Raw genomic sequence first — 17849 nt, forward strand, 5'->3', positions numbered from 1 at the left:
ACCACTGTCTGCTTGAGGTCCTAGTTACTTAGCTACCTGCCTGTGTCCCTCCCTAGGTCAGGACTTCCAGGGTGAGCCATTCAACCATCTTTGTGTCCCTACTACAGAGCCCGTGCAGTACGGGCACTCAACAGTGTCTTCTGAATTCACTGATTTCATGCCCATGTGTTCTGGGGAGCTGTAAAAGGGCAGGATGAGTCTTGGCTCCTCTAGGCAAAGGTCCCAGTGCTGCAGCCCAAGGCGTCCTCTAGGTCTCCTTCTAGGGCCCCCATGTCTCACTCCTGATGTGGCCTCCCCTTGCTGCCTGCTCATCCCAGCTGATTCCCTGGTCCTGTATTGGGGGCCAGGACACAGACTCTTCCTGGGGGTCCTGTTGTGGTGGGAGCTCCTGGGTTCCACTTGTTTGGGCCGTTTTAGGTTCTTCCTCACTTCAGATGAGGAAAACCAGAGCCATTCCTCCTTTTCTTTTCCTTTCTTTTCTTCCTTTTCTTTTCTCAGATGCCTCCAATGTAGGGAGGTGGGAAGGAGAGCTGGTCCAGGGGCGAGGGGAGACTCCCTTCTCACAGGGAGTTTTCAGTAAACGCTCTGGGAATTCTGAGAAGACTGGAGACGTGGGAATGGGTGCTGTGGAGTTCAAGCTGACCAACTGGATGCTGAATTCCCTGGCAACACACATTTTCCCTGGAGCCAGCAACTCGGATTTAGGAGCCAGCAGATGGTGACGAGGTGCCCTGCTCCCTGGAAGTCCAGGCACCAGCTCAGCTCCACACCCGCCTAGGCCCTGTGAGCAGAATAAGCTGACGCCCCCTGACCTGCTAGCCACCCATTCAGGAGCCCTGCTGGGTGTTTCTCCAGCAACCCTTAGAGCTGGGCTTTGGGGCTGGGCCTTGAATTCAAACCCTAATTTTACATGACTTAGTTTCTTGCCCTCTGTGAGCCTTCGCGTCCTCACCTGTGAACTGGGTAATGATACACACCCCAGAGGCCTCCCTCAAGGTTTAATGACAGCGTGCATGGAAAGCCCTGGGTTCAGGGACTGTCACTCTACTCATGGTGGTTCTGGGTAGAATGAGAACCCCAGAAAGGGCTTCCCTGGCAGCTGCAGGAACCATTGTTTTCCTGCTGTTGACCTTCCATTATCCTCCATAACGGTACCCCGATTTTGCTTTGAGAAGTTGCCTTTTGTCCACTGAGTACAGCCTGGTGGGGCTGGAACTAGGACTCCAGTACTCCTGCCTTCACCCCGACAAGGGATGCCTGTGTGAACCCCGGGAGAGCCAGCCCTTCAAGATGGCTCCTGAGGGGCTACCCAGGTCTGAACTCCGGGCGTCGCTAAAAGCCATTTGCTGATTGCAGGTTACACACATGCCCTGTGCGAGCCGAACAGTAGCTCATTGTTGGTTAGCTGTCTGTTCCTGATCACACGGCCAGAATCAACTGCTGCTGAAAGTCCTCATTCTGCCACCTGAACCTGACCAGTGCAAGGTGACCTGCAGTCAACTTTAACATCCACAAATCAGAACTGAACAAGCTTGCCTCCCTCAGAGGCAATGGGAACTGGAATTAGAACCTGAGCAGAAACGTTTTCTACGCAGGACAGCCCTTCTCTCTGTTCTGGCAGATGTACCTTTGTTTTATACTGAAGGCTGAGTCTCCCCGGTTGGCAAACTGCTGGTAGGAATGAAGTCATTTTTTAAAAGATTCCTTCTCAGTGGATTTGTTAACACCCTATTTCCAGGCCAGTAGGATGATACCTCCTTGGAGTTCAAAACTGAACAGAGACAAAGAGACCTGGAGAGATGGGTGTTTGTTCCACAGTTCCCTGAGCAGGCCCTTGCTATTAGAGTATTCCTGTACATGCTGGTTCTTCACATTTGGGGAAGGCTTTGGAGCCAGAATGCCTGGGTTTGAATTCCAGCTCACTGACTCTGTGACGTTAGGTGAGTCACTTACTCTCCCTGCCCCCACTTTCCTCAAATACAAAAGGTGGGTAATGGTAGTAGGTACCTAACAGAGCTGTAGTGAGGGTTAGGTGAGTTCATAAATGCAGGCCAGGCATGGTGGCTCACGCCTGTAATCCCAGCACTTTGGGAGGCTGAGACGGGCGGATCACGAGGTCAGGAGTTCAAGACTGGCCAACATGGTGAAACCCCATCTCTATTAAAAATACAAAAATTAGCTGGGCGTGGTGGCGCGTGCCTGTAGTCCCAACTACTCGGGAGGCTGAGGCAGGAGAATTGCTTGAACCACAACCCAGGAGGTGGAGCTGCAGTGAGCCAAGGTCACACCACTGCACTCTAGGAGTGTGACCTCAGCTCACTGCAACTCCACCTTAGGCTACAGGGCAAGACTGTCTCAAAAACAAAAAACAAAAACATAAATGTAAAATGCACCTGGCGCATACTCAATGCTATCTATGTGGTCCTTGTTATAACAGTTTCAAACCTGGCTCTTAAAATTGCCATTGACTCTGTGAGTGCTTAAGAAAAAAGCACTGTTTTTTGCTTTTTGTTGGAAGTGGGGAATGGGGGGCCTCACTTTGTTGTCCAGTCTGGAGTACAGTGGTGCCATCATGAATCACTGCAGCCATAAACACCTGGGCTCAAGTGATCCTCCTCGCCTCAGCTTCCCAAGTAGCTAGGATGTTAGGCATGTGCCACCATGCCCAAGTAATTTTTATATTTTATACTTTTTGTAGAGATGAGGTTTTGCTGTGTTGCCCAGGTAGGTCTCAAATTCCCAGCCTCAAGTGATCCTCTTGCCTCAACCTCCCAAAGCGTTGAGATTACAGGTGTGAGTCACTCTGCCTGGCCTGTTTTTCTGATAAATTCCTTTTGATTCAAGTTAGCCAGAGTTGGTTTCCTTTGCTTGCAACAAAGGACTCTAGCTGAATTAGTGGTTAGGATGTCCAACAAATGCAAAGACAGGTATGCTATAATTAGCGATTCATGCTGAGCCTTGCTACAGTCCACTGCTGTGGAGACGGTGATGAGAGGTCTCTTCTTTTTCCCTTCCACAACTCACCTTCGGACTCTGACTCCCCAAAATCCTGACTGCTTAGGAGTCCCCCACGAGCCTCTGCCCGAAGGCTTGCAGGGAGGAGCAGCCTAGTTTATCAACAGTGGAGTTTAAGCTGTCAGGATTGACATGTCAGAGCCACCAACCAAATTTTCTTAGCTAGAACTTAATGCTGAAGTCAAAATAAAAAGAGGCATGGCTGATGGGCAGTACGGCCAGGAACTGGCTTCTGGTCATTAGCTGTATCGGCAGGCACACGGAGGGGGGCTTCTCTGACACGGCGGTCAGTGAGTGCCAAATGACCCTCAAGAGCTCGCATGTGCAGGAGTCAGCCCCAGAGTGGTTGGGAAATCCATGCCTCTCCTGGGACCTGGGATCGTCAGTTCCTTTTGAAGTGGGCAGGCAGAGGCAGAGCAGGTACCCACCCTCAAGACACAAGCCACCTTCACATGGCCTGCCAAGCTGCTCTGTGCCTGTGCCCTTGCCATTCGTCTGCCAGATGTGTCCTTTCCCGTTGCTGTGCCGGTACCACATGGTCATCCAAATCTCAGCTCAAGTGTTCCTCCCTGCTGCTGGATTGTTTGATCTCCCTCTTCGAGGCCAGTAGAGATGTCCTTTTTCTGGGTCCCTGTGCCAATGAGATGAGGATTTCTTTCTATTCTATTGTCATTGTGCATTTCCTTTTTTTTTTTTTTTTAAGGGCAAGGTCTTATTGTGTTTCCCAGGCTGGTTTAAAACTCTTGGCCTCAAGCGATCCTCCCACCTGATCCTTCTGGACAGCTGAGAACATTTACTTCTTCCTTCACTAAATTGTGCTGTCTTGGAGGATGAGACCTTGCTTGTTTCAACTTTGTATGGGCTACTAGTGTATGTACCACAAATATTTGTTGAACAAGTGAATGAGTTACTTTTTAATTGAACAACACAACAGGGAAGTTTCTAAAATGAACCAAGGATCAGAAGCAAGGACCAGAGCTCTACTTCAGCTTTGTACCTGATACAAAATATAATATTAGAACAGTCACATGACTTCATTTCTTACACTTTGGGGTAACGTACTAGATCAAGGCCCTCATTTGTCACCGGCCATGTGAAGATATGAGGGGAACACACTAGGGAAGCATTCTAAACATCTCAAATCCTCCCTTTAAAACAGGCTTCAGAAGTGCTAGACTTATGTTTCTACCATTTTGAATTATAGTAGCAGAAATAGATTTTAAGCAAAATCAAACTATCTAGAAAAAAGGCTCAGAAGGAAAAATTCAAAGGAAATGCACGTTGTCAATAAAACAGTGTTTATTCACTCTGGACAGTGTGCCCTATTCCAGGAGTTGTATGTGTGGTGGGAATGTCTATCTCTCTACAGCTCAGGGAATCAAGGAAAAAAGCCGCTAAAAAAATCAAGTCCAAAAATAAGTTGAAATATGGACCTAGTAGAGGACATTGCCAGATTTTTTTTTTCTCTCATTTTTCTGTGACCAAAGGAAAGGATACAAACGTTCTGGCCAATGACCAAGGCAAGGCTCAGAAGAGAGGCAAGGTACTGAAACGGAGAGAGCATGGTGGTATGAGACAGTTTAGGCTAGTGATGCTGCAGTAACAAACACCACCCCCCAACTTAGACGCCTCCAACCAAACGTTTACTTCTCGCTGACACTGAGCGCCCATTGCAGGTCACCTGCCGCTCTATTTCCCATCCTCTGCATTTCAGGATCCAGGCTGAAGGAGCTTCTCATTTGCGGTATAGCAGACTCATAGCAGAAGAAAAGGAGCCCAAACACACACTGGCTCTTAACCCTTCTGAGAGGTGGCACTATCCATTCCACTCACATTTCATTGGCCCAAGCAAGTTACAGGACCCAGCCTTAGAGCGGTGGGACAAGAAGTATACTTTTTCCAGAGAACACGGATAACATTTGAACAAATAATAAAATCTAGCAAAAAGGGCCTCTGTATTCAGACATACCTTGGCTTTACTTACTAACCCTGTGCTCTGAGGCCCGCTCTTACTCTCCTACAGAATGTGTATATTAGGGATTTTATTGCCTACCTCTAAGTTGTGGCAATTAAAAATAAATAACATATGAACACATGTGACTTTTTTCTTCCTTCTCTTGATTCATCGAACTCCTCCTCCACCATCACTCCCTTCCTCCACACTCCAGGTTGCCATCTTCAATGCAATAGATTTGGCAGGAGCACCCAGATATGACTTAGGGTAGGACAGTAACTGGGAGGGGGTGCAGGAGGGGGAGACGGGCATGCTGGGAGGGAGGTGAGAATGAGATCGTTCTTAAAGACAGGATCCTGGGTTCATATATTCACAGAGAGGTAAGAAACCAATCCATAGCGTTTTTTTGTTGTTAATTAGAGGATGTTTTTATAGGATTTTATCTTAAGGAGATAATAGGATAAGCATGCAGAGATGTATATACAAGAATGGTCACTACATTTAAAAAGTAGTTAAAATTTGTGAACAGCCTAAATGTTCACGAATACTGATTAATATAAATGATGCAATATCCACATAACTGAATACTCAGCACCCATTAAAATGTCAATGCATTCTATATTTGTTGACACATGGAATAATCTCTAAGGTAGATTGTTCAATGGAAAGCAATGCTCTTCCCTCAAACACCATCTAGTTCAGGACACTTAAGCATCAGGGCAATGTCCTGCTGCAGCGATAACACTTCTCATGATAACCCTGGATGGGTAACATTTTTAATACACTTTTGGTGACTGTCACAAAGGCACAGGAGAAAGTTGAGAGGATGAAAAGGTTCCCTTTGAAACCTGCTATGTCTCCTCCATCCCTTCTCCGACTCTCTGCCCAGTCTGCAGGGCCCTACCCAGCACCCCCAATCAGCACCTCACTATCCCTCCCCTACTTTAAACTTTCCTTCTCCCCAGCCCATGCCTGGAATCTAAAATTCCCCACTTCTCTGCTAACTTCAGAGGAGCGCAATGTGTCTGAATATTTTCACAGAGTATGAGGAAACAATGGGCTTAATATACCTGAGTTAGTAACTTTCAATTTTCTTTCAATTGCCAGCTCTCTTCTTGTTTCATTGTTGCACCCAAAGCCACGTATGCCTAGTGCTCTATTATTGGAATGCTAAGCCTGTGGGACTTGTTCATATCTTATTGCTCAAGGTCATCACCAAGGTCTGATTGAAAAATTTCAAAAACTTACAACCTCAGGCATAAATGAGTTAGTGATCACTGTAACATTGACCAACTATTAATGTTTTTGTGGGTTACAGGCTGAACTGTGTCCCACAGAAATTCACATGTTGAAATCCTAACCCCCGAGACTTCAGAATGTGAGCTTGTTTGGAAATAGGGCATTACAGATGTGATTAGTTAAGATGGGGGTCACACTGCAGTAGAATGGGTTCTAATCCATTGTAACTGGTGTCCATATAAAGAAGAGACATTTGAACACAGACACATATGCACATAGGGAGAACGCTATGTGAGATGAGACTTCTGCTGTCACAAGCCAAGGAGCCAGCAGAAGCAGGGTCAGAGGCCTGGGGAGGTTCTTCCTGGTGCCTTCAGAGGGAGCAAAGCCTTGCCAACACCTTGATTTTGAACTTCCAGCCTCCAGAACTGTGAGACAAGACATTTCTGTTATTTTAAGCTACCCAGCTGTGGTGATTTGTGATGGCAGCTTAGCAAACAAATACATTATGTCCGCTTTTTCTCCTAATACATATCCTCACATATATATTCACAAAAAATCATATTATATATACTCTTCCTCCATCCACATCATAAAAATGGGTCTTGGGCTCTCTAGGAAACAGGGGAAGCAGGCCAAATTTCTCATATCTTCAGGAATAAACTGAGTGCTCGGAAGGTATAATAGGACCCTTTCACCACCTTCAGCTGACTTCATCCTCACACCAGCATTTTGTGTGTAAGGAGACTGGCTGAGAGCAGTTGAGAAACATATCCAAAGATGTATAGCTCCAAATGGAACCTGTATCTTTTCATGCAAATTCCAAGCATCTTTCCATGATATCAGCCAATGATGGAGTAGAAAGCTGGTCCAGGGGATCCCAGAATAGATCTTTCTAGGCACCCATTCAGTGTGAGAAGGGAAGCAGCCTTGCCAAAGAGCCAGTGAGCTCGATTAGGTTAAACACTGCTAATCAGTCCCAGCACAAGACGACCCCGTGACTCCGGCCGTTTTGTGCCCCAGCCTTGGACAGGGAAGCAATTCCCTCCCTTCACAGCACTCTCAGCCTTGACACTCAATAAAAATCATGATGATAATGGTGACTTTCTTTTATTGAACATGCGTATATGGTGTACACTGTGTTAATTCCTAAAATAAATTATCTCATTTAATATGCCGTCAGTCCATGGCAAGCGGAAGAATTTTAGGATTGCTGGCTTGCAACTAGCTTTCTTATTCCCCCTATTCTCTTGCCTCTACAGCACCAATGATTTTAGGAATGTCAGTCTAGTAAACTTACACTCAGCATGTTCTCTCGAAAGTTGAAGGAGTGCTGAGATCTGGGAAAAGTCAAACTAACATTTCCCAGCTAGCTTTTCTCACGTCACGAGCAAAGCTGACTGTTTCTCACACAGTCACCATACATGAGGAGGGAAGGGAGAGCCATGCTAATGAGCATGGATGGTTCTTTTCAATATGGGGTCCAGGAAATGCATCATTTTTTCTCTTCTCCTTTTCCATACTGTCCCCAGGAATGACCCTTCCTTTATGAATCACTCTATTCTATGATTCAACAAATAGTTAATAGGGACTGCTCTGAAAGCATAATTTATGGCATGGATATTATAATACATTTAAGTTCTATTCATTTATTAAATAGCTGTTTCTTGTGTTTTACTGGGTGTCTGATGCTCTCTTGGGTAATGGGATTACAAAGATAAATAAGACATAGTCCTTGTTCTCAAAGTGTTCAAAGTACAGTGTCATTTATGCATGTGATGTATAAAACTGGTTTTAAAAAGGACGAGATCATGTAAGTTTCTGTTAGTCACAAGACACATTGATGGGTATAAAAGTCTAATTAAGATGGGATTTTGTTTTTAAAGCTGTCTGGAGTTATTACTAAAAGCGCTCATGGAGACTCTAAGAATATCTCATCGGTGGAGAAGTCTAACTGGGCACAGCAAGTCACACTTCCATGAAGAAAGGCTAGAGACCAGAGAGTAATCGACTCATGCTCTGATAGCAGCAAGAACAAGCCTGGGATGGGATGTCTGATGCATGAAGCCCCAGGACCAGACTCCTGGCTTTGCCAATGTATTAAGACCATTTGCTGAACCAAGCCAGGGGAGGTTCTCATTGCCTGGTAACCAAACTGGTTATTTAGCCTCAGGCCAGTTCCGGTCTCTTACAATAATAATAGAATTAGTTCAGTGACAATAGGTGTCTGACGAGAATTTGTCTTGGAGTTTTCTCTCTGTCATCAAATTAGTTCCCCCCTGACACCCAATCCTTCCAATCCTTTGAAACCCAACTCAACTCCCATCTCTCTACCCTCTGCTTTGTGCTCATTTATACCTAAGGCTGGTTCCACATATTTGTGCACCAATTATTTGTGCTCTGGCGTTTTTCCTGATTTCTTTTGCGTAAGTGGTGAGATGAGCCCTCCTGTCCATTTAAATGGTCAAAATTAGCCTCTTTTTAAGTAAGTCCCTATCACTGCCCTTTTCCTCCTGGGAATCGCTTACGTTACGGTTTCCTCACCTCTTTTGTTTTTACCCCTCTCTCCCCATCTCTTAGCTGAGCAAATTGAGATGTTCAAAAGCTTTCTTTTTTTTTGCCAGATTTTATTGGCAGACAGGGTAAAATGACTGAAATTTACAAGAAACTTCGAAAAGATTATAGCCTTGCTATTCCTGTTCTTCACTGAAATTTAAATGAGGCTAAAGTTTAATCCTTTGCCTGTCAAGCTAGATGTCCCCTTAAATGTGGCTTCTGAATCTATTTATCCCATCATTTCCCCCACATTGTCTCCAGATCCAGTATGTTAGCCCAGATGCTCAAAGGATGGGTAGTTTGAATTCCTTCATTTTTATTAGACATGACATCATATTCATCAATGTTCCTCTGCTTTGTGTAAACATGGATGAATCCCTGGCACAGCAGATAATCGACTGTTTGAACAGGAACTATATTTTAAACATCTTGAACACCTCATGCAATGATGTACAGCTAAATTTTTCTTTCTTTCCTGACTAATAAACCTACCCACCATCTATGACCCCAGCTCAAGCATCATCTTCTTTTTAGTCTCCCCACTTACCACTCTTTCCCTGTTCCCCTTCCTAATCTCCAGGTGAAATTCACTGCCTTCTCTTCACTGTTCCCTCAACCATTTATTCACATTACAAGTAGGGCACTTAGTCCACTTCTCCTATCAGGCGTATATACAATGATCCTTTCCTGCAGCAGGCTGTGAGCTGTCTTGTGGCCTGTTTTATGTGTGTCCACAGCCCCTAGCACAGGCCGTGGATTACAGGAGGCACTCAAAGAATGCTTATCCAATGGATTGTTTTTACTGAATAATATGGAAAGTCACAAGACGACATTTCTCCTTCACATGCTGGAAGGGACACGGATGGGCTTAGAAATGAAAGCCACCTTAATTGAGCAGCTTTAACTGGGAAACTTTACCTGGGTCCCACATTCCACCATCCCATGACACCCAGCAAACCCTAAAGGCGCAAGAAGCCTGACAGATGACAACACAGATCCTCCTTGCTTTGCCCAGATGCCCTGAGACCTATGGCACCCCAACTGAAAGAAGGTCTTTTGCAAACCAGAGTAGCCCTAGGAGGTTACCCACAATGCACACGAGGCCCAAATGGCAGGAATCACCCAAGGATCTATTTGAATTTTGATTTAATTCTCCTGGTGGAAGATAATTTTCCACTGGGTTTCTGGTGTTTCTCCACGTGTTGCAAGTGAGGCACTGACTGGTCTTTGTTCTGGGCTACATTTCCAAGGATGTTTGTATAGAGGACAGCCTTGGAAGATAGAGCTGGTATCTCCCTCAGGAGCAATGGGCTCCTTTTTACTGTCCTTTGTAAAAGATTGGGGTTCGCTCAGCTTGAGGCTCGTCTCCTGGAATGCAGCCTGCTGCATGTGCAGGCGTCATTATCTAGCCCCCTTCACATCCCCTTATGGGAACTGGCCCAACATGCAGATGTTCTGGCTCCTGCTGTTGCTGTGAGTATAAACTGTTCTCCATGTCTGAATTAGTAGTCTAATGTCTCTGGCTGCACCCGTGAAACTCTGGCAGGCTAATTTGTTGGCTTGTGAGTAGGCTAAAATCTCAGACTCCTCACGGTTCCTGAGTGCCCTGATGTCCCCCTCTGTACATTTTCATATTCCCAGTAGGTTACGGGTGTAGAACCCTGCTGGGGAGACAGGACTGTGTGCAGGACAAACACTCATCACTGATAGCCGCAGGTACTTCAATGAAGGAAACCAATGTGAGAGGTAAAACTCATGCCCTCCCAGCAAGCTGATGGTGGGTGGTGACATTCACATGAAAGTGAAATATGATGAATGGCTGCACTGTCTGCACCAGGCAAAATTCTCTTTATTGTGTGGGACTGGCAGGGAGCAGTAGCAAGGCTGAAGGACTGAGAAGATCTCTGTTTCTCGATCCAAACGTTTCCAAGCAGCCTTCCGTTTCTCTAACAGTGACTGCAGCACTGCTCACAACTAGGAGACTATCTTAATGCAACCTTCCAGAGGATTCTAGCTGTCTTTGGTTGTATTCAAGTAGACTACTTATTTGTTTATTTATGCATCTATTAGTTTCAAAAGGGGCATAAGGCAGTTTGCAAGGGTTTATAAATTTCAAGAAAGCATAAAAAGAAAGAAAAACAACCTCCCAGAGCACAGTGAGCACCTCTAGTAGCTGAGGGAAGAGAAATGAAAAATCTCTTTCTCCCTGGGTGAGACAGAGAAAAGAGACACAGGCCCATAGCATTAGAGGGGCCTGACTGTTGGGGAAAGGGTCAGACAACTGAGTAGCTGCAGAGCGAACATGGAGAAGGGAGTGGCAGGGGCTAACTGGTAGACTTGCCACAGCCTAAAAAATAACCAGTGGACTAGAAATCAATAGAAGTCACCCAAACTGTAACACAAAGAGACAAAAAGAGTGATTAAAGGAAAAAGCCTAAAAGTAAAATAAAACACTGGACATGGTGGCTTGTGCCTATAATCCCAACACTTTGGGAGGCTAAGGTAGGAGGCATTTGAGGCCAGAAGTCTAAGACCAGCCTGGGCAACATAGCAAAATGCAATCTCTACCAAAATAAATAAATAAATAAATAAATAAATAAATAAATAAATAAAAATGAACAAATTGGCTGGGCGTAGTGGCATGTGTCTGTAGTCCTAGCTACTTGGGAGGCTGAGGCAGGAAGATTGTTTGAACTTAGGAGTTCAAGACTGCAGTGAATTATGATTGTGCCACTGCACTCCAGCCTGGGCAACAGAGTGAGACCCTGTCTCTCAAAAGAAAAAGAAAAGAAAAAAGAACATATCATCCAAGAACTGTGTGACAATAGCAAGCAGTCTCATATATGAGTTATTGGAATTCTGGAAGGATGAGCGAGAGAAAGAAGAGGAGAGATAGAGGATAGAGCAGGAGAATTTTCTGAAGAGATGGTAGACACAAGTTTTCCAAAAATAATGGAATACACAAAACCAAAAGTCCAAGAAGCTCAGCGAACCCCCAGCAGGATATGAATGCATAAACTTCTCTCCATTTCTGCTGCCTCTCTCCTAATTCAAGTCCCCATATTTACAGCCCAAACTCCTGCAACAGCTTCTAATCACACATCCTGCCTCCACTCTTGTTCCCTTACGATGCATTTTCCAAACCACAGGCAGAGTGCTCTTTTAGAAAAGAAACATCACACCTCAGCTTAAAGTCTTCTGGTGGTTACCCATAGCACTTACTATTAAATCCAATTTGTTCCATGTGGCCCGCCAGGCCCTGCACCCTTTCTTTACCTCTCTGCTTCTGCCCCTTGTCTATCTATTTTATTATGCTCCAAACTCACTGGCCCATTTCTTTCGTTTAAACACACCAGGCGTCACCTGCTCCTGGTTCTTGGCTCTTGCCTTCCCTGTGAAATGTGCTTTCTTCAGAACCATGCCAGGCTAGTTCTTTCTCACCCAGTCTTCAAGTTGTAGCTTGAATACATCTGAGATTATTTTTCAACTTTCCTGCCAAAGAGGCCTGCTTAAGTGCTACTCATATTTTAAAATACAGACAAGGTCTTGCTATGTTGTCCTGGCTTGTTTTGAACTCCTGGTCTCAAGCAATCTTCCCGCCTCAGTCTCCCAAACTGTTAGGATTATAGGTGTGAGATACTGTGCCCGGCCCTGCCTAAGTATTTTTTATCACATTATTTTTACTTCCATCTTGGTATTTATCACTACCAGAAATTATCCAGCTATTTATTTGTTCATTTACTTGTTAATTTTCTTTCTCTTGCAACTAGATTTATGCCCTTTGAGGAAAGAAAATTCCGTTGGTGGCCTCAGTGTTTAGAACTGTGCCGGATACGATATATAGGCATTCAAGACATCCTCATTGACTGAATGAGTAATTAGGTGAATTGAAGAAGAAATAATTATTAGCAGCATCAGCTCAGAAAAAGGATGTGATGGTCAAGAGACAGCATCAGCATTTACGTTTTAGTAAGTGATAGAGATGATTTTCAGTTGCGGTGCACAGCCCAGCTGATAGGTAAAGCCAACCATAAGGCAACAAATAATTTATGGAGTGAGGGAAAGTCTCAGTTCTTCATTTTACGAGGCTTGTCGTTTCTGAGTATTCATAGTTCACTGGTTTCCTGGTTTTATAGGTATCACCCAGAATCAAACTATAATGAGGACTGGGAGAACAGGTAAATACAAGCGTGTGTCTAAATTTCCTAACACAACCTTGACCTAATTTTTTACAACTATGTGCTGTCTGGACAGATTTTTTTAGACGTCATGTGACTAAGGCCCAGCCTCTCCTTCTGGAGTGAGGGCTGGCAGGTGTCCACATCCTGTCTGATATGTCTGTCACTGAGGCCTCAGCCACACTCCCGGGTTTCCGGATCCGAGCTCACCTTGCCCTGTCCTTGTGAATCCTTCCGCATCCTCTCTCTCCTCCACACTGCGTCTCCCCTCTGTAGTCACTGTAGCCACATGTAAAATAGAGAGGGAGTGCTAGCAATCTCTCATGTCCCTTCCAGCGCCCAAACTCTTGCCTTGTTTGTCCTAAACGGGACACTGTAGCTCCCCCACCCCGTCCCCACCTTCGATTCCCTTTTCCTGCTGCCCCATTCCAGTTGAATGAGAGGTTGTGCTCCATCTCAGTTCCCCGCTCCCCACTCCCCCCACCTTAAAAATAGCTGTCAGCTAATGCTTTATTTCTTCTATGCATAATTACTCTTCAGCTGATGCCATAGGCATCTGTTTTTGTTCAAATATACATATAGCATTCTGTTGCATTTTTACAGTCATTCAAAATGTACAGTGAGGAACAATAAAGAGGGCCGTTTTTGTTTGTTTTTAGAGTTGGGGTTTTGCTTATTGCCCAGGCTAGAGTGCAGTGGTGCAATCACCGCACACCACAGCCTCAGACTCAGGCTCAATCATTCCTTCTGCCTCAGCCTCCCAAGTAGCTAGGACTACAGGCATATGTCATCATGCCTGGCTAATGTTTTAGTTTTTTTTTATACAGAAGCAGTCTCTCTCTGTTGGCTAGTCTAGTCTCAAACTCTTGGCCTCAAGCAATTCGCCTGCCTCCACCTTCCACAGGGCTGGGATTACAGGCATGAACCACCATGCTTGTTTTTTGCAAAATCATTTCACATCTTGCTGTGCAAGTTTAGCAAGCTCCTTCTCCTCAAGTTTCCTCATCTGCAAAATGAGGAGGTTGCAATTTATAATCTCTCTGTTAAAAAACAGCAGACCCTAGAAAACAAACATTTTTTAACCCTCAGTTTCCTGTCAAGAACTTTGCAGAAGGAAATTCCAAACCAGGAGGAAGGAATTTGCTAAAGCCCCCTCCCAATGCTTGTCTGGATTTTCTGCTATTCCTTACGTCCCCTGGTTATGAGTGTCATAATCTCTACCACTACGCTGGCAGCCCCTCCACCACTCCAAATGGCTAAAGAGTGGATAAAGCATTCTCTTTGCTACTTTAGATAACAACTAAGACACATGCTAATACGAAACCCAAGGTCCAAACAGTCAATAGGTTTCTTTCAATCCCAGGAAAGCAGCAGAAAGCATTTCTCCAGAATTTCTTTATCCTGAGACTCCTCTGCTCTAACTCAAGAGGACTCATATAGCTTTGCAGACACTTCCCATCCCTTCAAGATTCCTGCCAATCTCTAGGCCAGGTGATTTTGGAGCACCACATGATTTCCTGGTACCCAGAGTTCGTTTAACCTAAAAATCCTGACTGGTGCCCAGGGTGATTAAATAAGACTCTAGTTCAAAGCTCTCGGACCCCCTAGAGAGGACACATCCACTTCTCAGATGTAACATAGAGAGGGAGTGCTATGGGCCTAGCACCCTGAAGGTCTAAAAGCAGTCCCATTAGGGCATTTCAAACTTTAATGTACATGCAGATCACCTAGAATCTTGCTAAAACGCAAATCCTGAGTCAGCAGGACTGTTTGAGATTCAAAATTCTGCATTTTCAATGAGCTCCCAGGTGAGGCTGATGTTGCAGGGCGGAGGACCACACTTTGAGTAACAAGGTTGCAATTTACAAGCTACCAAATTATTTTCTATTAAGGGCCAGATAGTAAATAATTTCAGTTTTACGGACCATATCATCTCTGTTGCCACCACTCAACTCTTCCAAAAGCAAATATGGCCAAAAGCAACCGTTGGCAATAGTAAATAAATGAGTGTGGCTGTGTTTCAATAAAACTTTATTCACAAAAACAGGGAGTGGGCCACAGTTTGCTGACCCTTTCCCTGGTCTGTTTCAGAGATTAAGAGATCCCTCCCATCTAGAACACGCTATATTGTTGACTTCCACATGTAAGCTCCATCACCCTGAATGTCTACTGGCATAAAAGTCCTTCCATTGCAGGCTAAAAATATAACAATACCTTAGCAACACAGTGACCACCACAGCAAACATTATGAAATATATTCATGAATAGTGACAGGAGGATTGTTCATTCAGTCTTTGAGGTTGTCTTGAATTTTTAAACCCTTGTATTTCTCTATATAAATAGTCTTCAAAGAGAAGATAAAGCAATTCAAGTTTGTGGATTCTTGCCTTCTTTTCTCAAACCCATTTTTTGTTTCCTAGATTTGTGTGACAAGGAAAGTATATTAAAAAGGAAAAAAAAAACCATTTTAAAGGAGTAACATAAGGGTTCTTTCTAATAGTTGTTTCTGAATTACTGACCTACTTGGAATGAAATCTAAGCATAGGTAAGGGCTACAGGCAAGGTGGCTTGAAGACAGGGGTGATGTTGGCGCAGAGATGGTGTGAGGTGCTGCAGCTTCTAGTTAGGGGTAGTCGGCTCATCTTTCCAGGGACCTGAGCAAATTTCTCATTGGTTCTTAGCCAGTCTGGGTCAGATGGGAGAGAAGCCAGCCTAGGCACTTCATTTCCCAGAACTTCAAAGTTGATAGAAGATTCAACTTCTCAAAAATCTAGGCTGCCAGGCCAGGTGCAGTAGCACATGCCTATAATCCCAGCACTTTGGGAGGCTGAGGCAGGTGGATCACCTGAGGTCAGAAATTCAAGACCAGCCTTACCCACATGGTGAAACCCTGTCTCTACTAAAAGTACAAAAATTAGCCAGGTGTGGTGGTGCATGCCTGTATCCAGCTAGTTGGGAGGCTGAGGCAGGAGAATCGCTTGAACCTGGGAGGCAGAGGTTGCAGTGAGCTGAGACGGCCCACCACTGAACAAGAGTGGCAACTCTGGGCAACAAGAGTGGAAACTCTGTCTCAAAAAAAAAAAAAGTCAAAGTCTGGGCGCAGCGGGTCATACCAGTAATCCCAATACTTTGGGGGGCCGAGGTGGACGAATCACTTGAAGTCAGGGGTTCAAGACCAGTCTCGCCAACATGTCAAAACCCTGTCTCTACTAAAAATAATAAAAAAAAAATTAGCCAGGCCTGGTGGTGGGCACCTATAATCCCAGCTACTCAGGAGGATGAGGTAGGAGAATCACTTGAATCCGGGAGGTGGAGGTTGCAGTGAGCTGAGATAGCACCATTGCATTCCACCCTGTGTAACAGAGCAAGACTCTGTCTCAAAAACTAAAAATTAAAGAAAAAAACCTAGGTCTTCTACTCAGAATGAGAATGAGCATATTTCCGTGCCACGTGCTCTGAGAGCCCTGGCGGACTCTGTTCAGATTGGACTCCAAACACTCTGCTTAAAGTTGGCAGTTAGTGTAGAGTCATCAGCCATAGAGTTGTAGATTTCAGACCTCCTGGAAGGTTTTTACCGAACATTTTTCCCTACCTAAATTTTTGCCTGCCCAACCCCACCCAAAAATGTCTTAGGTAGGCCCCCAAAGCCTTGTCTTTTCACAGACCTTAAAATCCAAGAGGGCATAGTAAGTGATATCTGTACATGTTAAACCAATTGTTGAGGGAAGATCCCAACTAGTAGTTAAAAATATGAAAATCTAGATACATGTCACCTTCTTTTTAAAAATAGTTCTAACAATAATGTAGTGAAAATAGAAAACAATAACTACTAGAAAGAAGACAATCCACCTTATCGTTTCTCCCTGTGGTCCCTGTCCATGTGAATTTTTAATTGTTTACATAATTTTGTAATTGAAAAAGAAAGTAGGTGTCATCTTTATGAAAGGTAATTTGGATACATTAATTGGATGTGGTAAAGTCAGGTATCCTTTGATACAGCAGTTCCGTATCTAGAAATGTAACCTGAGGAAATAATTAGGAATGTAGGCATGGATTTAACTATCAAAATGTTTGTAACAGCAAAAGACAGAAACAACCCAAAGTTCAGTATTAAGGTGTTGATGAAATAAAATATAACTGCTTCTGATGAAATGCCAGGCAGCCATCAGAAATGATATACATTGGTCAGGTCAGTTGCTCACACCTACAGGCATGATCCCAGTGCTTTGGGAGGCCAAGGTGGGAGGATAGCTTGAGGCCAGGAGTTCAATCGAGACCAGCCTGGCCAACAGAGCAAGACCTTGGTTCTACAGACAATTTTAAAATTAGCCAGGCATGGTGGTGGGGTGTGCCTGTAGTCCTAGCTACTTGGGAGGCTGAGGTGGGAGGATTGCTTGAGTGCAGGAAGTTGAGGCTACAGAGAGCTGTGATCACAGCACTGCACTCTAGTCCGGGCAACAGAGAGAGACCTTGTCTCAAAATATTTAAAAAAAAGATTTACAAATATTAAAATATTTTTACCTGTGCTCACAGTGCAACTGTGACTACATGTTCTTTGTCATGTATGTGTTATCCCTTTTAATAGAAGAAATGTTTCCTCTGAGCCTTTAAAGCCTAACATACCCTTTTTACAAAATAAGGTAAGACAGCAGGCCGAGAAGCCACCTACCCTTTGGCAGAGCCTTAGAACATGGGAGTTGGCTGGATGCAGTGGCCCACACCTGTAATTCTAGCACTTTGGGAAGCCAAGGCAGGAATATCACTTAAGGTCAGGAGTTGGAGACTAGCCTGGGCAATGTAGTAAGATCCCATCTCTTAAAAAAAAAAAAAAGACATTTGAGTGATCAAAAGTCCTGTCTTTCCTGCATTTTCCAGGTCACAACCTCTCCCTTGCTCTTGTGAGGTGC

General features: G+C 44.5%; 2 protein-coding genes across 3 annotated transcripts in view; one reads left to right on the forward strand and one right to left on the reverse strand.

The window, feature by feature from the left end:
- The window catches only part of TRIM67 (tripartite motif containing 67), a 54551-nt gene that overhangs the window by 31838 nt on the left and 4864 nt on the right, over positions 1–17849 (reverse strand). The window lies entirely within an intron of this gene.
- LOC116526080 lies at positions 268–2010 on the forward strand. The gene is given in 3 exon segments (XM_032242338.1): positions 268–612; positions 615–719; positions 722–2010. Coding segments are annotated over 3 exon segments (513 nt in total). The 5' UTR covers positions 268–284; the 3' UTR covers positions 802–2010.

This window comes from Sapajus apella, unplaced genomic scaffold (assembly GCF_009761245.1).
Source record: "Sapajus apella isolate SASKATOON/1434 unplaced genomic scaffold, GSC_monkey_1.0 scaffold49, whole genome shotgun sequence".
NCBI lineage: Eukaryota > Metazoa > Chordata > Mammalia > Primates > Cebidae > Sapajus > Sapajus apella.